Source organism: Mustela erminea, chromosome 12, assembly GCF_009829155.1.
Source record: "Mustela erminea isolate mMusErm1 chromosome 12, mMusErm1.Pri, whole genome shotgun sequence".
NCBI lineage: Eukaryota > Metazoa > Chordata > Mammalia > Carnivora > Mustelidae > Mustela > Mustela erminea.
This window is the reverse complement of record NC_045625.1, coordinates 90,332,290-90,353,300: the sequence shown is the minus strand read 5'-3', so window position 1 is coordinate 90,353,300 and position 21,011 is coordinate 90,332,290. Positions and strand designations below refer to the sequence as shown.

At 49.0% G+C, this 21,011-nt stretch overlaps 1 protein-coding gene across 1 annotated transcript; it reads right to left on the bottom strand.

Moving 5' to 3' along the window:
• Positions 1–13,627: 13,627 nt before the first annotated feature.
• Positions 13,628–20,263, bottom strand: LOC116570173 (NUT family member 2G-like). The gene is made up of 7 exons (XM_032306890.1): positions 19,912–20,263; positions 17,975–18,674; positions 16,950–17,078; positions 16,413–16,552; positions 15,659–15,954; positions 14,853–14,969; positions 13,628–14,488 (listed from the first exon to the last, which is right to left on the bottom strand). Exons 1-7 carry the CDS (start codon positions 19,925–19,927, stop codon positions 13,724–13,726), a joined length of 2,163 nt encoding a protein of 720 aa, XP_032162781.1. The 5' UTR covers positions 19,928–20,263; the 3' UTR covers positions 13,628–13,723.
• Positions 20,264–21,011: the final 748 nt, after the last annotated feature.

The window sequence follows — 21,011 nt, the reverse complement described above, 5'->3', positions numbered from 1 at the left end:
ATTTTGAGTCCAGTTTCCTGTGTGGTGTAAGGAAATGGTCCAATTTCATTTTTCTGCATGTGGCTGTCCAATTTTCCCAACACAATTTATTGAAGAGGCTGTCTATTTTCCATTCGACATTCTTTCCTGCTTTGTTGATGATTTGTTGACCATAGAGTTGAGGGTCTATTTATGGGCTCTCCATTCTGTTCCATCGATCTGTGTGTCTGTTTGGTGCCAGTACCATTCTGTCTTGATGATGACAGCTTTGTAATAGAGCTTGAAGTCCGGAATTGTGATGCCACCAACTTTGGCTTTCTTTTTCAATATTCCTTTGGCTATTTGAGGTCTTTTCTGGTTCCATATACATTTTAGGATTATTTGTTCCATTTCTTTGAAAAAAATGGATGGTATTTTGATAGGAATTGCATTAAATGTGTAGATTGCTTTAGGTAGCATAGACATTTTCACAGTATTTTTTCTTCCAGTCCAGGAGCATGGAACATTTTTTTCCATTTCTTTGTGTCTTCCTCAATTTCTTTCATGAGTACTTTATAGTTTTCTGAGTATAGATTCTTAGCCTCTTTGGTTAGGTTTATTCCTAGGTATCTTATAGTTTTGGGTGCAGTTGTAAATGGGACTGACTCCTTAATTTCTCTTTCTTCTGTCTTGTTGTTGGGGTAGAGAAATGCAACTGATTTCTGTGCATTGATTTTATATCCTGACACTTTACTGAATTCCTGTACAAGTTCTAGCAGTTTTGGAGTAGAGTCTTTTGGTTTTTCCACATACAGTATCATATCATCTGCGAAGAGTGATAGTTTGACTTCTTTTCTGATTTGGATGCCTTTAATTTCCTTTTGTTGTCTGACTGCTGAGGCTAGGACTTCTAGTACTATGTTGAATTGCAGTGGTGATAATGGACACCCCTGCCGTGTTCCTGACCTTAGCGGAAAAGCTTTCAGTTTTTCTCCATTGAGAATGATACTTGTGGTGGGTTTTTCAAAGATGGCTTTGATAATATTGAGGTATGTGCCCTCTATCCCTGCATTTTGAAGAGTTTTGATCAGGAAGGGATGCTGTACTTTGTCAGATGCTTTTTTAGCATCTATCGAGAGTATCATATGGTTCTTGTTCTTTCTTTTATTAATGTATTGTATCACATTGATTGATTGGTGGATGTGGAGCCAATCTTGCAGCCCTGGAATAAATCCCACTTGGTCGTGATGAGTACTCCTTTGAATGTACTGTTGAATCCTATTGGCTAGTATTTTGGTGAGGATTTTCGCTTCTGTGTTCATCAAGGATATTGGTCTGTAGTTCTCTTTTTTGATGGTATCCTTGTCTGGTTTTGGGATCAAGGTGATGCTGGCCTCATAAAATGAGTTTGGAAGTTTTCCTTCCATTTCTATTTTTGGAACAGTTTCAGGAGAATAGGAATGAGTTCTTCTTTAAATGTTTGTTAGGATTCCCCTGGGAAACCATCTGGCCCTGGGCTTTTGTTTGTTTGGAGATTCTTGATGAGTGTTTCAATCTCTTTACTGGTTATGGGTCTGTTCAGGTTTTCTATTTCTTCATGGTTCAGTTGTGGTAGTTTATCTGTCTCTAGGAATGCATCCGTTTCTTCCAGATCGTCAAATTTGTTAGCGTAGAGTTGCTCATAGTATGTTCATATAGTTATCTGTATTTCTTTGGTGTTAGTTGTGATCTCTCCTCTTCCATTCATGATTTTATTTATTTGGGTCTTTTATCTTTTCTTCTAGATAAGTCTGGCCAGGGGTTTATCAATCTTATTAATTCTTTCAAAGAAGCAGCTCCTAGTTTCGTTGATTTGTTCTATTGTTTTATTTTGTTTGTTTGTTTGTTTGTTTTTTGGTTTCTATTTCATTGATTTCTGCTCTGATCTTTATGATTTCTCTTCTCCTGGTGGGTTTAGGGTTTCTTTCTTGTTCTTTCTCCAGCTCCTTTAGGTGTAGGATTAGGTTGTGTACTTGAGACCTTTCTTGTTTCTTGAGAAAGGTTTGTACCGCTATATGTTTTCCTCTCAGGACTGCCTTTGCTGTGTCCAACAGATTTTGGACCGTTGTGTTTTCATTATCATTTGTTTCCACGAATTTTTTCAATTCTTCTTTAATTTCCTGGTTGACCCATTCATTCTTTAGAAGGGTGCTGTTTAGTCTGCCATGTATTTGGGTTCTTTGCAAATTTTCTCTTGTGATTGGGTTCTAGCTTCAGAGCATTTTGGTCTGAAAATATGCAGGGAATGATCCCAATCTTTTGATACTGGTTGAGACCTGATTTAGGGCCGAGGATGTGATCTATTCTGGAGAATGTTCCATGTGCACTAGAGAAGAATGTCTATTCTGTTGCTTTGGGATGAAAGGTTGTGAATATATTTGTGATGTCCATCTGGTCCAGTGTGTCATTTAAGGCCTTTATTTCCTTCTTGATCTTTTGCTTGGATGATCTGTCCATTTCAGTGAGGGGAGTGTTAAAGTCCCCTACTATTATTGTATTATTGTTGATGTGTTTCTTTGATTTTGTTATTAATTGGTTTATAAGTTGGCTGCTCCCATGTTAGAGGTATATATATTTTAAATTGTTAGATCTTCTTGTTGGACAGATCCTTTGAGTATGATATAGTGTCCTTCCTCATCTCTTGTAATAATCTTTGGCTTAAAATCTAATTGATCTGATATAAGGATTTCCACACCTGCTTTCTTCTGCTGTCCATTAGCATGGTAAATTGTGTTCCAACTCCTCACTTTAAATCTGGAGATGTCTTCGGGTCTAAAATGAGTTAATTGTAGGCAACATATAGATGGTTTTTTTTTTTTAATCCATTCAGATCCCCTGTGTCTTTTGATTGGGGATTTAGCCCATTAACATTCAGGGTAACTATTGAGAGAGATGAATTTAGTGCCATTGTATTGCCTGTAAGGTGACTGTTACTGTATATTGTCTCTGTTCCTTTCTGATCTACTACTTTTAGGGTCTCTCTTTGCTTAGAGGACCCCTTTCAGTATTTCCTGTAGAGCTGGTTTGGTGTTTGCAAATTCATTCAGTTTTTGTTTGTCCTGAAAGATTTTTATCTCTCCAGCTATTTTCAGTGATAGCCTAGCTGGATATAGTATTTTTGGCTGCATGTTTTTCTCGTTTAGTGCTCTGAATATATCATGCCAGCTCTTTCTGGCCTGCCAGGTCTCTGTGGATAAGTCTGCTGCCAATCTAATATTTTCACCATTGTATGTTACAGACTTCTTTTCCCGGGCTGCTTTCAGGATTTTCTCTTTGTCACTAAGACTTGTAAATTTTACTATTAGGCGATGGGGTGTGGACCTATTCTTGTTAATTTTGAGGAGGGTTCTCTGCACATCCTGGATTTTAATGCTTGTCCCCTTTGCCATATTAGGGAAATTCTCTCCAATAATTCTCTCCAATATACCTTCTGCTCCCGTCTCTCTTTCTTTTTCTTCTGGAATCCCAATTATTCTAATGTTGTTTTGCCTTATGGTGTCACTTACCTCTCAAATTCTCCCCTCATGGTCCATTAGCTGTTTGTCCATCTTTTGCTTAGCTTCTTCTCTGTCATTTGGTTTTCTATATCACTAATTCTTTCTTCTGCCTCATTTATCCTAACAGTGGGAGCCTCCATTTTTGATTGCACCTCATTAGTAGCTTTTGAAATTTCAACTTGGTTAGATTTTAGTTCTTTTATTTCTCCAGAAAGGGCTTTTATATATCCTGAGAGGTTTTCTCTAATATCTTCCATTAGCCCGGCTAAAACCTTGAGAATCGTCACTCTGAACTCAAGATCTGACATATTACCTGTGTCTGTATTGATTAGGTCCCTATCCTTCGGTGCTGCCCCTTGTTTTGTTTTTTTTTTTTTTTGTGGTGAATTTTTCCGCCTTGTCATTTTGTCCGATAAGATTATATGAAGGAGCAAGTAAAATACTAAAAGGGTGGCAAGGACCCGAGGAAAATATGCTTTAACCAAATCAGAAGAGATCCTAAATCGTGGGGTGGGAGAAAGGGGATAAAAAGAGGTTCAGAAAAAAAAGAGAAACAATTTTAAAAAAGAAAACGAATAAGAAAAAATATAAAAAAGAATGTATATAAGATAAAGTAGTTAAAAAATGTTAAAAAAAGAAAGGGGTAAAAGTTAATAAAATGAGCAGCAGAAGAAAAAAAATTGAAAAGGAGAAAAAATTAAATTAAATGCAAGACTAAAGAATCATGGGGAGAAAGCCATGAGTTCAGTGCTTTTCTTTCTCCTCTGGAATTCCACCACTCTCCTTGATTTTGAACCTGTACTCCTTGTAGGTGAACTTGGTCCTGGCTGGATTTCTTGTTGATCTTCTGGGGGAGGGGCCTGTTGTAGTGATTCTCAAGTGTCTTTGCCCCAGGCGGAATTGCACTGCCCTTACCAGGGGCCAGGCCGAGTAATCAGCTCAGGTTCGCTTTCAGGAGATTTTGTTCCCTGAATGTTTTCCGTAGAGTTCCGGAGGACGGGAATGAAAATGGCAGCCTCCCGGTCTCCGGCCCAGAGGAGCCGAGAGCTCAGCGGGGACCCACTCTGTGCGCCCTCAGAGAATAGCACCCAATTACTCCCCTCTCCCTGGCCTCCAGCCATGCTCCGAGCTCACCAAGCCTGCGACTGGTTCAAGGTAACCCCGAGCTGAGAGCTCACTCCTCGGCTCTGTCTCTGAGGAGTGATAGAGCGTCTCTGTCTATTCCGGCTGCCCGTTCTAATACCTGTAAGCTCTGCGACACTCAGACACCACCGATCCTGCTGTGACCCTGCGGGACCTGAGGCCACGCTGACCCCGCGTGGGCTTCACCCTGGTTTATCCTCTGGAGCGATGTCCCTCAGCGGAACAGACTTATTTTAAAAGTCCTGATTTTGTGCTCCGTTGCTCGGCCACTTGCCGGGATCCGGCCCCTCCCCCCACAGTCTACCTTCCCATCATTTTGGATTCACTTCTCCGCCAGTCCTACCTTTCAGAAAGTGGTTGATTTTCTGTTTCTAGAATTGCTGTTCTTCTTCTCTTTGATCTCCCGTTGGATTTGTGGGTGTTTTCAACTTTAGATAAGCTATCCAGCTGATCTCCTGCTACCTGAAGTAGTCTCAGCTGCTACTTCTCCGCCATCTTGACTCCTCCCCCTCCCCCAATGTGGTTTTGGTTTGAGTCTCCCTGATGGCTAATGATGATGAACATTTTTTTCCTTATGTGTCTGTTAGCCATTTGTATGTCTTCTTTGGAGAAGTGGCTGTTCATTTCTTCTGCCCATTTTTTGACAGGATTATCTGTTGAGTTTGAGGAGTTCTTTATAGATCTTGGATATCAGTCCTTTGTCTATAGGGTCATTTGTGAATATCTTCTCCCATTTCATGGGTTGCCTCTTTGTTTTGTTGACTGTTTCCTTTGCTGTGCAGAGGCCTTTTATTTTGATGAAGTCCCAAAAGTTCACTTTCGCTTTTGTTTCCTTTGCCTTTGGAGACATGTCTTGGAAGAAGTTGATGTGGCCAGTGTCGAAGAGGTTACTGTCTGTGTTCTCCTCTAGGATTTTGGTAGATTCCTGCCTCGTGCTGAGGTCTTTTATCCATTTCAAGTTTATCTTTGTGTATGGTGTAGGAGAGTGATCGAGTTTCATTCTTCTAGACATAACTGTCCAATTTTCCCAGCACCATTTATTGAAGGGACTGTCCTTTTTCCATTGGATATTTTTACTGGTTTGTTGAAGATTATTTGACCATCGAGTCCATATCTGGGTTCTCTACTCTGTTCCACTGGTGTATGTGTCTGTTTTTGTGCCAGTACCATGCTGTCTTGGTGATCACCGCTTTGTAGTAAAGCTTGAAATCAGTCAGCGTGATGCCCCCAGTTTTGTTTTTCTTTTCATCATTTTCCTTGGTGATTCAGGGTCTATTCTGGTTCCATACAAATTTTAGGATTGTTTGTTCCAGCACTTTGAAAAAATGTCAGTGGAGTTTTTATCGGGATGACATTGAAACTATAGATTTCTCTAGGCAGTGTAGACCTTTTAACAATGTTTATTCTTCCGATCCATGAGCATCCGATGGAATGGTTTTCCATCTTTGTGTCTTCTTCAGTTTCTTTCATGAGGGTTCTGTAGTTCCTCAAGTATAGATCCTTTACCTTTTTGGTTAGGTTTATTCCCAGGTATCTTATGGCTCTTGGTGCTGTAGTAAATGGAATCAATTCTCTAATTTCCCGTTCTATATTTTTGTGGTTAGTGCATAAGAAAGCAACAGATTTCTGTCCATTGATTTTGTATCCTGCCACATTACTGAATTGCTGTATGAGTTCTAGTAGTTTGGGGGTGAAGTCTTTTGGGTTGTCCATACAAAGTATCATGTCATCTGTGAAGGGAGAGAGTTTGACTTCCTCTTTGCCAATTTGAATACCTTTTATTTCTTGTTGTTGTCTGATTGCTGTTGCTAGGACTTCTAGTACTATGTTGAGCAAGAGTAGTGAGAGTGGGCCTCCTTGTCATGTTCCAGATCTCAAAGGGAAGGCTGTCAACTTTTCCCCATTGAGAATGAAATTCGCTGTGGGTTTTTCCAAACAGATTCTATGAAGCTGAGGAATGTTCCCTTTCTTCCTATACTTTGAAGAATTTTAATCAGGAACGGATGCTGTATTTTGTCAAATGCTTTTTCGGCATCAATTGAGAGGACTGTGTGGTTTATCTCTCTTCTCCTGATTTGTTCTGTCACATTGATTGACTTGCAACTGTTGAACCACCCTTGCATCCCAGGGATGACTCCCACCTGGTCATGGTGGATCATCATTTTAATGTATAGTTGGATCCTATTAGCTAGGATCTTGTTGAGAATCTTGGCATCCATATTCATCAGGGAAATTGGTCTGAAATTCTCCTTTTTGATGGGGTCTTTGCCTGGTTTGGGGATCAGGGTAATGCTGGCTTCATAGAAAGAGTCTGGAAGTTGTCCTTCTGTTTCCATTTTTTGAAACAGCTTCAGGAGAAGAGGTATTTTTCTTCTTCGAATGTTTGGTAGAATTCCCCAGGGACTCTGTCAGGTTCTGGGCTCTTGTTTTTGGGGAGGTTTTTGATCGCTGCTTCATGCTTGTTACTAGATATTGGTCTAGTCAGGTTATCAATTTCTTCCTGTTTCAGGCTTGGAAGTTTATAGGTTTCCAGAAATGCATCCATTTCTTCTAGGTTGCTTAACTTACTGGCATATAGCTGTTGATAATAATTTCTGATGATTGTTTCTTTTTTTTTTTTTTAAGATTTTTATTTATTTATTTATTTGACAGTGAGAGATCACAAGGAGGCAGAGAGGCAGGCAGAGAGAGAGGAGGAAAAAGGCTCCCTGCTGAGCAGAGAGCCCGATGCGGGGCTCGATCCCAGGACCCTGGGATCATGACCTGAGCCGAAGGCAGCGGCTTAACCCACTGAGCCACCCAGGTGCCCCCTGATGATTGTTTCTATTTCCTTGGTGTTAGTTGTTGAGATACTACCTTACACCAGTTAGAATGGCCAAAATTAACAAGACAGTAAACAACAAGTGTTGGAGAGAATGTGGAGAAAGGGGAACACTCTTCCACTGTTGATGATGGAGTGCAAGGTGGTACGGCCACTGTGCAAAACAGTGTGGAGATTCCTTAAGGAATTAAAAATAAAACTTCCCTATGACCCGGCAATTGCACTACTGGGTATTTACCCCAAAGATACAGATGTAGTGAAAAGTAGGGCCATCTGTACCCCAAAGTTCATAGAAGCAAGGGCCACATTCAACAGCCGAATGGATAAAGAAGATACGGGTCCGTATATACAATGGAATATTGTGCCTCCATCCGAAAGGATGAATACCCAGCTTTTGTATCAACATGGGCGGGACTGGAGGAGATTATGCTGAGTGAAATAAGTCAGGCAGAGAGAGAGAGTCAATTATCATATGGTTTTGCTTACTTGTGGAGCATAAGGAACACAGAGGACATTTAGGAGAAAGAAAGGAAAAGTGAATTGGGGGAAATTGGACAGGGAGACGAACCATGAGAGACTGTGGACTCTGAGAAACAAACAGAGGGTTTGGGAGGGGATGGCATGGGGGGTTAGGTGAGCCTGTTGGTGGGTACTAAGGAGGGTACGTATTACATGGAGCACTGGGTGTGCTGCATAAACAATCCTGGAACACTGGAAAAAATAAAATTTTAAAAATTGTGTTTATACAGAATTTATGGATAGTTTTTCTTAGGGTTTTATTTCTTTGAGAGAGACAGTGAGAGAGAATACAAGTAGGGCAGAGGGGCAGAGTGTGAGGAGAAGCAGGCTTTCTGCTGAGCAGGGGGGTCTGACATAGGACTCGATCCCAGGACTCTCAGATCATGACCTGAGCTGAAGGAATATCCTGAATGACTGAGCCACCCAGGCGCCCTCCTGGAGAGTTTTTAACATAAAAGTATGTTTTGTTTTGTCAAATGCTTCTTTTTGCATCTGTGGAGATGATCATTTTATCTTTTTACCAATGTGGTATATTGCATTTATTGACTTTCATATGTTGAGCCAGCCTTACATCCCAGGAATAAATCCCCTTTGATTGTGGTTATGACCCTTGTAATATGCTGTTGAATTTGGTTTGCCAGTATTTTGCTGAGAAATTTTCACCCATATCTGTCAGAGATACTGGTCTGTAATCTCCTCTTGTAGTGTTTTAAACTGGTTTGGGTATCAGAGTAATACTGGTCTTATAAAATGAGTTTGGGAGTGCTCCCTCCTCTTCAGTTTTTTGGAAGAGTTTGAGAAGAATTCAAATTTAATTCTTCTTTAAATCTTTAGTAGTATTCACCTGGAAAACCCTTGTCCTGGGCGCTTTTTGTCTTTGTTAGGAGGTTTTATATTACTGGCTCAATTATCCTCACTTACTTGTCTGTTCAGATTTTCTGTGTCTTTATGATTCAGTCTTGGGTGGTTGTATGTTTGTAGGAACTTATCTGTTTCTTCTAGGATGTACAGTTTCTTGGTGTATAATAGTTCATAGTAGTCTCCTGTGATCCTTTGTATTCTGTGGTATCGGTTGTAATATCTCCTCTTTAATTTCTGCTTTTGAGGTTTTTGTCCCTTTTTCTTAGGCTACTCAAAGGTTGTCAATTTTGTTCATTCTTCCAAAAATCAGCTCTTACTTTCCCTGGATTTTTCTGTTGTTCTTCTGGACTCTATTTATTTTTGCTCTGGTCTTTGATTTTTCCTTCCTTTTTCTAACGTTGCGCATATTTTTTCTAGGTTCTTGAGGTGTGAAATTAGGTTGTTTATTTGGGATCTTTGTGTTTTTTTTTTAAAGATTTTTAAAATTTATTTATTTGGCAGACAGAGATCACAAGTAGGCAGAGAGGCAGGCAGAGAGAGAGGAGGAAGCAGGCTCCCTGCTGAGCAGAGAGCCCGATGCGGGGCTCGATCCCAGGACTCCGGGACCACGACCCGAGCCGAAGGCAGAGGCCTTAACCCACTGAGCCACCCAGGTGCCCCGGGATCTTTGTTTTTAATTTAGACATTTTATCATTATAAGCTTTCCTCTTAGAACTACCTCTGCTATATCCTTTAAGTTTTCATATGTTGTGTTTCCATTTTCATATTTCAAGATATTTTATTTTCCTTTTGATGTCTTCTTTAACCCTTTGGTTTTTCAGGAGTGTGTTGTTTAATTCCACACATTTGTGAGTTTTCCAGTTTTCCTCCTATTACTTATTTCTAGTTTCATAACATAGTAGTTTAAAAGATGCTTAGTATTGAGTTCAGTCTTCATCTGTTTGTTAAGTAAGACTTCTTTTGTGACCCAGCATATGATCTATCCTTGAAAATAGTCCCTGTGCATTTTAGAAGAATGTGTATTCTTTTTAAAATTTTTATTTATTTATTTAATTTTATTTTTCCTTATGTTCAGTTAGCCAACATATAGGACATCAGAAGTTTTCGTTGTAGTGTTCAGTGATTCATTAGTTGCATTTAACACCCAGTGCTCATCCCAACACATATTATGCAGCTGTTGAATGGAATGCTCTGTATTCATCTGTTAGGTCCATTTGGTCTAAAGTATGGTTTAAGTTCAGTGTCTCCTACTGATTTTTTTTTTTTTTTTTTGGTCTAACTGATTTACCCATTGTTGAAATCCTCTGCTATTATTGTATTGTGGTCTCTCCCTTCCAATATGTTAGTATTTGCTTAATATATTCAGGTGTTCTGATGTTGGGTGTATATAAATTTATGATATGTCTTCTTGATGAATTGAGTCCTTATCATTATAAATGACCTTCTTATTCTTTTGTTGCAGTACTTGAGTTAAAGTCTATATATCTAAGTGTAGCTATTCATGTTCTCATTTGCATGGATGATTTTTTTCCATCCCTCACTTTCAGTCTTTGTGTGTCCTTGAAGCTGAAATTAATCCCCTGTAGACAGCATATTGTTGTGTCTTTTGGTGGAGGCGGTGTATTTTTTTTTTTTAATACTTCTGCTATGTCTTTTGATTAAAGAAGTTAATCCATTTACATTTAGAGAAACTACTGATAGGTAAGGAATTACTAATGCCATCTTATTAATTGTACTCTGGCTATTTTACAGCTCCCTGTTTGTCTCTTACTGTTTTTCCTTGTAAACTGATGATTTTCCATATGGTATACTATAATGCTCTTCTCCTTGTTTTTTGTGTATCTACAGATTTTTCTTTTTGGTTACCATGAGGCTTCCCTAAAACATCTTACAGATAAAGCAGTCTATTTTAAACTGATAACAACTTAATTTCAATTGCATACAAAAACTACACCCTTTTAGTGTTACATTTATAATCTCGCATTTTTGAGCTCATTTTATGTTTTGGGTGTCGAAAGTTGCATCTTTTTATATTAGGTATTCTTTAAGAAATCATTTCAACTGTTATTATTTTTAATACTTTTATTCTTTAGGGGTGCCTGGGTGGCTTAGTCAGTTAAGTGTCTGTCTTTGGCTCAGTTTATGATCCCAGTGTCCATTTCAGGCTCCATGCCTAGTGGAGAAGCCTGCTTCTTCCTCTCCCTCTGTTCTCCCCTGCCCTACTCATTTTCTCCCTCACTCTGCTCTCTCTCAAATAAACAAACTCTTTTAAGTAGGAGTTTTATTCTTTAATCTTTGTGCTAGACTTAGCTTATTTTCACACCACCATCCTACATTATTATTCTATTCTAAATTTGTCTGTATACTTACCTTTAGCAGCATGTTTTATATTTTCATACATTTTCATTTTATCAATTAGTGCTCTTTCCATTCAACTTTAAGAACTTTTGGGGGCATCTGCATAGTGCAGTCAGTTAAGCATCTGACTCTTGGTTTTGTCTCAGGTCACGATGTCAGGGTCATGGGATCAAGCATGCTCAGCAGAGTCTGCTTGAGATTCACTCAGTGTTGAAGAGGTTACTGCCTATGTTCTCCTCTAGGATATTGATGGATTCCTGTCTCATATTGTGGTCTTTCATCCATTTAGAGTTTAACATTGTGTGTGGTGTAAGAGAATGGTCGAGTTTCATTCTTCTGTATATAGCTGCCCAATTTTCCCATTATTTACTCCCACCATTTATTGAAGAGATTATCTTTTTCCATTGGGTATTTTTTCCTGCTTTGTTGAAGATTATTTGACCGTAGAGTTGTGGGTCCATATCTGGGCTCTCTATTCTGCTCCATTTGTCTACGTGTCTGTTGTTTTGGCCAGTACCATGCTGTCTTGGTGATCACAGTTTTGTAATATAGCTTGAAATCAGTCAATGTGACACCTCCAGCTTTGTTTTTCTTTTTCATCTTTTCTTTTTCAAAAGCAGAAGGCTTTTGCACTCCAACAATACAGGATCCTGGAGGCTCCCTCCTCCCTTCTGTTTATATATATATATTTTTTTAATTTCTTTTCAGCATAACAGAAATCATTGTTTTTGCACCATACCCAGTGCTCCATGCAATCCGTGCCCTCCATGATCCCCAGCACTTGGCTACAGAAAGGGAAATTAGAGAATCGATTCCATTTACTATAGCACCAAGAACCATAAGATACCTGGGAATAAACCTAACTAAAGAGGTAAAGGATCTGTACTCAAGGAACTACAGAACACTCATGAAAGAAATTGAAGAAGACACAAAAAAATGGAAGACCATTCCATGCCCTTGGATCGGAAGAATAAACATTGTTAAAATGTCTATACTGCCTAGAGCAATCTATACTCTTAGTGCCATTCCGATCAAAATTCGACTGGTATTTTTCAAAGAGCTGGAGCAAATAATCCTAAAATTTGTATGGAATCAGAAGAGACCCCAAATCGCTAAGGAAATGTTGAAAAACAAAAATAAAACTGGCGGCATCATGTTACCTGATTTCAAGCTTCACTACAAAGCTGTGATCACCAAGACAATATGGTACTGGCATAAAAACAGACACATAGACTAGTGGAACAGAGTAGAGAGCCCAGATATGGACCCTTAACTCTATGGTCAAATAAGCTTCAACAAAGCAGGCCCAGCTGGACAGGGAGGGGCAGCCGCTGGGGAGTGCGACCAAGAGGAAACCTCTGCTTCTGGAAGGGGCAGGAGGGTGGGGAGCACTCCAGAGCCTCCTGCCTGGAAAGGGAGGAGCCCTTGTGGGGTGGCCTGAGGATTCCGTGCAGCGGGACAAGGACACCGGCTTGAGTTCCGTTCTCCACCAAACTCTTTGCTGGGGTCGGGAGGAGGGAAGCAGAGGGCCAGGTATCCCTTGCCCTGGATGGCCTTGGCCCCATCCTGCGTCCAGGAACAGCAGTTCTGGGAGTGCTGAGTGCTGTAGGGGCCTCACCAAACCCGGAAAAGGCACCAGAATCTAGAACCTGGAGGGCCTGAGTGCTCGCTCCTGGGACCACATCATCTGGGTGGGACAGGGCTAGGGGCTGGAGGGGACCAGCACTCCCAGTGAGAGGAGGTGCAGGGCAGTTGTGGGGGGCAGCAGGGTCACCTCCCTGCATGGTTGGAGAAGACGGCCCTGTCCAGAAATCCCGCCACGGGACTTGCCGCCTGCGCCACCGCTGTGGTTCCTGTGTGCACACCGTGGCCAGTGCCCCCACCCGCCCTCATCCGTGCCCCGGGTCCATCCTCACTGGGATTGGGGGAATCCCCCACTGGCCCTCCTATCTCGGTGATCCCGCTGGCACCGGAAGACACTCCTGCTACCATGAGCCCGAGGCTCAGAGCCCGTCTCCTCAGGCCCCCCACAGGGAGCCCTGCAGTTGCTGAGGACCACGCGCCCAGTCGGACCCATGGCGGAAGCTTCGGGGAGGCTGAGGGAGCTCTGGAAGATGGGGCTGCCTGCGGACTTCATTTTCAAAAACGGTCGTGGTGCAGAGGGCTCCCCATCCCTGGACGTTCAGGGATCCAGATGGTGACGGGAGCTCCAGGAAGCCCCTCTCAGGCTCTTCCGTCCTGTGGGATGGGGAGCCCACACGCCGGTGGCATTCCACACGCCAGTAGGAAGACAGTGGCCCAGAGCGTTGACGACAAAACTAACTTTATTCCCCATTTACACACGGTGCCCCAATGGGCTACAGCCACCCCGCCCCACAGTCATGGCCTCCCTCCCTCCCCCCCTTCTTCCTCCCTCCCTCCCCACCTCCCTCCCACAGCCAGAATCAGCACCAGGATGAGAAGGACCCCCTAGGCTCCTTGGGGGGCCCCGGGGTGTGCCGGCCCTGGAGCGCAGGCCCACTTCTCCCTACTGGCTGCAGTGACGATTCCTTCTCCTCCCTGTGACCAAGGAGTCACGCCTTCTCTTTGCAGGCTGTGAGGGGTGAACCAGCCCCACAGCCAAGGCCGGCCTCCCAGACACCCTGAGGTTGGCCCCAGGCAGGGGCATCTTTGCCACAGAGGCAGGACCTTCACACAGAGCCCGCTTCCTGGACTTTGTAGCTGGGTCGGTGGCCGGGCCGAGGCCTATTCTCTGAGGAGAGGGGGCCCGTGGAGCCCCCTGCGGCCCCCAACCGCCAGGGCTGGGGATGACTGAGGCAGGAGCGGGACTCTGGGAGAGCCTCCAGGGCAGCAGCCTGTGCTGAGAGGCCAGGAGGAAGGCCAGGCTGGGGAGCTCCTCCTCGTCCTCACTGGACCCATCCACCAGCCCTCGAGTGTCCCTAGCAGGAGGGGCCTCTCTGAGAAGCGGGGTATCCCTGGGGCCCGGTCCAGGGGTGGCGCACCTTTGACCCTGGGGAGGGGCGGGGACCCGTCGGGCCCTGGGTGCAGGTGCCTCCTGTCGTCCGGGACAGAGAGCAATGGCTCTGGGCCCCGACAGGTGTGTCTGTGCTCGGCCGTGCCTCTGAAGGTCCTGGCCGTCGGTGTCTGCTGGGCAGGCTTTGTCGCTGACCCCAAGCCCCTTCCCGGGACCAGTCTCGTGCTCAGCACTGGGGCCCGATCGGGCCGCGCAGAGACGTGGCGGTGCCTGCACACCCTCCTCCGTATTCAAGGCCGCCAGTCTTTTCTCCACCAGCTGAGGAAGGAGGGGACAGTGACTGGCCAGCATAGGCCAGTGAGACAGGAGCATGGGACGGTGGCACCGGGGGAGGCAGGGAGGGTGACCCACGAGGCTGTGGCTCTGCTGACATCCCCTGAGTCCCTCCCTCCTTCCCGTCCCAGGCTGCCCATCTTCCACTTCCCATTCTCTGCTCTGTGCCCACCCGACGCTGGCCTCCCCAGTGCTGTGACTCACAAGAAGAAATGGGGGACAGAGTCATGTGGGTCTCTGTTTGGAGTCCCCTCCTCGGGCTCACCTGGGACCCCACTGCCTCCCCCTGCATCGCCTGGGTCCCCTCCATCCCCCAGCTTGCCTGGAGCCCGTCCTCCCCCTGGCTCACCTCTGCAAGGCTGAGCCCTTCCTCCTGCTCCAGTTTCTCAGCCAGGGCCAGGAGGTCCAGCTGTGGTTCCGAGGACAGCAATTCCGCCAGGAAGCTGGGGTGGATGACTGCCTCCACCTGGGACAGAGGAAAGAGGCTGGGGCCAGACTTGGCAGGGAGCCCCCTGTGAGCCAGGAGGGTCTGCAGGAAATGTGGAAAAGTGAAGACGCACCCATCCTTCTCCAGATGGTGGGAGAAGTTTTCACGTTACAGTCACTGGCCTCTCTCTCTCTCTCTCTCTCTCACACACACACATACGTGCATGTGTGCAGACACACAGACATTCACACATCTGTGTACACAGAGAGACAAAACCTGGACATGCACACAGACACACACACCCCCAAAACATATGTGCACTCTCAGAGACCAAAGGATATACCCCTAGGTAGACACACACATGAGCGGACACACAGGACCACATGCAGACATACACAAAGACATCCACACAAGGCACAAATGCACACGCACACGCCTCTACGCGCACATGCACTGGTATGCACATGCACAAACACACACGAACACACAAACACGATGCTTGGGCATGTGTGCACACACGTCCACGTGTGTACGCACGCCTGTGCACAGCAGTGTACACACATGCCTGCACACACATGGGCAAGTACACAAGGATGCACGCACACATGCGCACACAGCTCAAGAACAAGGAAAGCGCTTAATGCCAAAGGCCTGCTTTCAGTCCTGAACTGGGTGTAGGAGTGCCAGTCCCTGGAATCTTCTAGACACCAGGCTGCGGGTCAGCGCACCTTGGTAATGAAGTCTTCCTGGGAACACAGCTCGTCAATGTAGCTCAGGAGACCCGGGTCCGGGTAGGTCGCGGCCTCGTCCTGCTGTGGCTCCTTTCCGTCCTCTCCCCATTCACCTGCCGGGCCCCCCGGGGCTGAGCGGCCAGGCCCCAGCAGCCCCTCCATGATGTCCACGTACTCTCTCACAGCCTCTGGAGGGATCTCCTTGGGCGCCTTGGTCTGCCGGCGCCGCGGGGGTCGGTATGGCTGCAGGCGGGAGGGCTGGGCCCTGTAACCAGCCTTCCTGGGAACGCACGCTGAGGCAGAGCGAGAAGGAGGGAGGAGGCGTGAGGGGCTCAGGCAGAGCATCGGGAGGGCAGTGTTAGGGGGACACTGATGTCCCTGGGGGCTGGGTCAGGGCCACCGGAAGCTATGGGCACCGTGGGACTGGCAGAGCGGGAGGAGGAGCGTCTCACAGCCAGCCACGTGAGCAAGGGGGGACCCACCGATCCTCCAGGGGTCTCCCCACAGCCCACTCCCCAGAGCCCACTTCCCAGGCAGACTTGGTGCGGGGTCCTCTGACAGGCGTGGCGCAAGGAATCAAGAAATTCACCAGGTCAATACCCATCCTGACAAAGGGCAGCTGAGACCCCCGGCTGCTCTGGTCAAAGGATAATGTCCCCTTGTGGGAGCAGACACGACCCAGGGACAGAGGCCTTCCCCCGGCCCCCAGAGGCATGGTCTACCAGCGATCATGGGGATGTGGGGGCCTTACCTGGCTGCGGGCCCGCTTCCGCGGCTGGGGGCCCCCGCCGTTCGGGCTTCGGGGGCGCTGGGGGAGGCAGGCCCTGGGCCACCTTCACCCACTGTAACTTCCGCATCTGCATCTCCTCCTCCATCTCGAATTCCATGAACCTGGGGGTGTGGAGGCCCAGGCCGCACTGAGGAGGGGACCGGGCCCTGGAGCCAGCAGGGCCAGCAGCAGGTTGAGGGACCAGGAGAGGCGGGGCCTTGGAGGGACGGCCGTGGCCCCAGCCACCAAGGAGGCAGGCGGGCTGTCCGGCGCATCGCCTCCACCACCCCCTCAGGGAGTTGAGTCGGAGGGAGTCCGACCCCAGGCGAGGAGGCCTCAGGATCCCCAACCCCGTCCTGAGACCTTCTGGCGGAGCCAGGGGTGGGTCCAGAGCAAGGGAAGGTGGAACCGCCAGGGAGGTGGGGAGGGCAGCCCTCTGGGTCAAGCGAGCGTCAGCACAGCCAGACCCTGCCCCCGGCCCACTTGCCCAGCAGCCCCGGGCCAGAGACCCCGACTCACTTTCCCGCCATCTCGTAGTAGATGAAGCGGTCAAAGTTGCTTTTGCTCTGCCACTCCTGCACGGCCCGCCGCACTCCCTCTTCCAGCGTCATCGTGGGCTTCAGGCGCGCCAGGGTCCGTAGCACCGGGCTGTAAGGTGTCGGGGTCAGGGGCCGGCAGCAGTCCGGTGACCCCCAGCCTTCCCCGGGTCCTCTGGAGCCCGTGTCCCCCACCCAGCATGACCGAGTGCTGGCAGGTGACAGGGGGTGTCGGGGTGTGCAAAACAACCTTCTCTAGCACGACGGTCACCGCCTCCCACCACACCAGCCCTGGGCCCCGGGCTCCAGGCTGACTGTCCACTGACAGGAGCAGGGACGTGGTGGCCTGGGAAGTCAGTCCTTCTGGACTCTGCCTCTCGTAATAATACTCGCGGACATCAAGGTGCCCAGCACTGAGTCCAGCCTCTGCAGGAAATGCCATCACCCCGTGTTCAGGAGGGACCCCAGATGCCAAGGCCAGGCCTTCCAGGTCAGAGCTCCGCAGGAAGGATCCCCCACACTCACCCCTACACCGCCTCTGCTCCCTCCTGTCCCGTTCTGAGGGATCCTCTGGGACAGCGACGGGGGGGCCCCCCACACAGGACCTCTGCTGGCCCTGCAAGTCCCAAGCCTCCTATGCTGGGCTGGTCCCCTGGCCGTGAGATGCCCCAGGCCCGGGTTGCATGGAGACAGGGTGACAGAGAGTGCGGCACCCACCCACAGCCGCTCCTCTGACACCCGGACCCTCTCTGCCTGTGAGTCCCCAGCGACTGTCACCGTGATGTCTCTGCAAGGTACAGGTTGGCTGCACAACCCCCCCAACACACACACACACCGCCCCAGTGTTAGTTGAGATGAGTGACTGAAAGGTGTCCTGGACCAGAACGTGCCTTCCTAGAGCAGGGACCCGGCCGCAGACCTTCCTCCCAGCGGCCCTAGAACAGCGCCCTGTGTGTGCGCCCCAAGGTGGGCCTGCGTGAGGGCTGCGGGAGAGCCGAGGCCACTCACATGAGAAAGCAGGAGAGAGCTTCTGCGTCGGGGCTCTGCGGGAGGTGCCTCCGGGCCAGCGACTTGAAGCGCTGCCAGCGCCGGAAGTTCTCGTAAACACTCTTGGGGTTACTGGAGTCCTGGGGCGAGGCCGTGGTCCGGCTCCTGGAAGCTCCGTGAGGCTGTGGCCTGGCGTTGACTGGGGGCACGACGGTGGTCAGCTGCGTGACTGGGGGCTGAGCCGGAGGTGGAAGGCTTGCAGCCAAGCCTCCCTTGCCGGCCTGGGAGCCCCCACGGGCCGAGGCAGGCATGCTGGTCTCCACCGCAGAGGCTGTCACGAAGATGGGTGCGGGACACGCAGCACCCCCACCGAGGGCCCCTGGAGCACTCCAGCTGAGGGGGGCCGGAGTGAGGACGATGGTCTGAGTCTGGGGGGTCACGGAGCACCCCTGTTCTGACCTGACCTGCACAGTGACATTGCAGGTCCCAGTCCCATTGGGGCCAAGGCCAGCCTCTCCTGCCACCAGCGGAGTCCTGGAGAAAGCTGGCATCACCAGGGGGCCACCAGGAGGGAATGGCGTGGTCAGGAGGGGCGGCGGGTGCTGCCCCCAGAGTGGCCGGTGGGAGGCGCCGGCAGTGGGTGGGGGGAAGGGCCGTGCCATGAAAGCAGACAGGGAGGCTCCCTGGTCCGTGGCCACATGGCCTCCCAGCACTGCAGATGCTGTGGACAGAAGGAAAGGGCCGGATGGGGTCAGAGAATCCGCAGCCGGGAGGGAGGACCCGGGACCCCCTTAACCCCCAGGGGCAGTGCCGTGAATCCCGTGGCTTCGCGTGAGGGACATCCCAGGAAAAGGTGCAGTTTGCCAGTGTCCCAGAGTGATTTTCATGCTCTGGTCTCCCGCAGGGAACTCCCGCCTCTGCCCCTCCCAGCACGACATCCTGTCTGCCCAGCAGAGGCCCTGGGCCGGCACTGCCTCTGAGAACCAGCCACAGACCCCCACACACGACTGTCCAGCCTCACGGGCGGCCTCCCAAGACTCGGGCCTGGCTGGACCCCTGACCTGTGGGAAATGGCCTCAGCAGCCTCCCTGGCTGCTGGAGACCTTCTGCAGGGTCCATCCTAGGCACCTGTAGGGCCCCTGTGAACAGACAGCGTCTGAACCGTTCGGGCCCCTCTCCCGCCAGCCTTCCTGTTCCCGACGCTCCCAGCGAGTCCCACCCTCTCCTCCCCGGCCCAGCTCAACCGAGCAAGAACGCTTGACCTGGATCTGCCAGGAAAGCTGCCCCCAAACCCTGCGGTAAGCCCGTCTCAGAACCATCCACACACCCCGGACACAGGGCCAGCCTGGGTCAGCAGCCCAGAACACAGGACAAGAGGAAGCAGGTGGGAACTGTGTTTCCTCAAGAGGGGAGCGACCCAGAGCAGCTGAAGAACCTGAGCCCTCCCTTGAGGCCACCTGGTGCCCTGACCCTGCCGAATCCAAGACAAGGCCTATGTGGCCTGGGGCACGTGGGGTCAGAGTGACCACCGGCCCAGGTCTCGGGCAGGACATGCCATTGCACACTGGGCCGCACACAGTGCCATGGAACGTCGTTCTGGCTAAGGCTGGCCTGTGCCGCCGTCATGACACACTCCCACCTCTCCCTGCATCGTGCCCAAGGAGGCGTGTGCCCCCGGAGAGAATCGGCGAGACTGCCGCCATCCTTTCTCCCCACACACAGGGCGTTTCCCCCGACAGGGCCCGACCCACCTCCAAGGAGCCCCTGCCCAAGGTCCTTGCAGGTTTCTGCAGACTCCCAGCCTCTCAGCCCCCCGGCCAGCGGTCCCTGGGGGTCCAGTGCGCTCTCTTCCTCTATCTAACCCCACCCAAGTGCCCCTGGCCGGCGTCACATCTGAATCCCAAGGACTTCAGGGGTGGCCTGGCCCCTGACACGTCCAACCCAAGCCAAAGGCTCACCTCCTTGGAAAGCCATCCGCACAGGCAGAGGACGCTGCCGCCTGGCAGCCTCCACAGTGACAAAAGTCAGGTCTGGGCCCCACACGGTGAGCTGCTGCAGGAGAGACACTCAAGACCCAAGCCAAGGCTGGGAAAGTTTGAATCTAAACAGGGTGAGAATGCATGACCTCATGACATTCTGTGGCGGGGGAGGGGCGGAGGGCCACTGCCCTGGCTGAGGGTGGGGAGACATTCCATGAGTCAGGCTCTGGCAGGTGGGCCAGAACCCCAAGTTCCTTTCGAACGATAAAGGGACAGCACAATCAGGGAGCGCCTTCCAGGCAGTTCAGACACTGTTTTCCAGATTCACTGCACCACGGTGTGACCTGGTGCTCCTCTGGTTCGATTTTGTATCCAGCAACTTGGGTTTGTGTCTCTACACCCGCTCTGCTTCCTACCTGGCTTTTGACTTATTCAACAGGGGCTGGACTTCCTGAGCAAAACCCAGAACAGATATGCTGATGAGTACATGCGTCCTTACGGCCACGTGGAACTGAGGGTTTCAAACCAGCACGGTGTCAGCAGATCCCGTGGGTTTGCTCGCACCTCGTTCTCCAGCCTCGGGTGCTTCTGTGCCCGGTGCCCTGCGGAGCTCGGAGCTGAGCAGTTCCAGCAGCACCGGCCTTACTAGGGTCCCTTTTTCTGGAAAGCCCCAGTGTCTCGCAGAGAGAGTTCGTGCACCCTACCATGCGGGACCAGAAATCAGACGTCCTGTTCCCTGGCGTATTGTGTTGCTGTTTGATAATGGATTTCTAACCTCTTTCACTACCTTAGTGGAAACTTTCTAACGAGCAATTCCTTTGGTTCAAAGTCACACTGTGCATAGCAGACTGCGCAGGGACGCCTTTTCCTCCCACCTCTTACTCCTGGCAAACCGGCCTCTTTTGTCCCAGGAACCCAGTGTTACCTGTGTCTTTTAGATCTTTAGAGAGATGGCTTTGTGCCTCAAAAAGTAAATGTACGCTCTTCGTTTCTCTGGTAGAAGGTTGATAGAGGTCCCAAAATGTGTGTGGATATGCACAGTGATGGTTCTTGTCCTGGTAATGCGGCTCCTCTCCTCC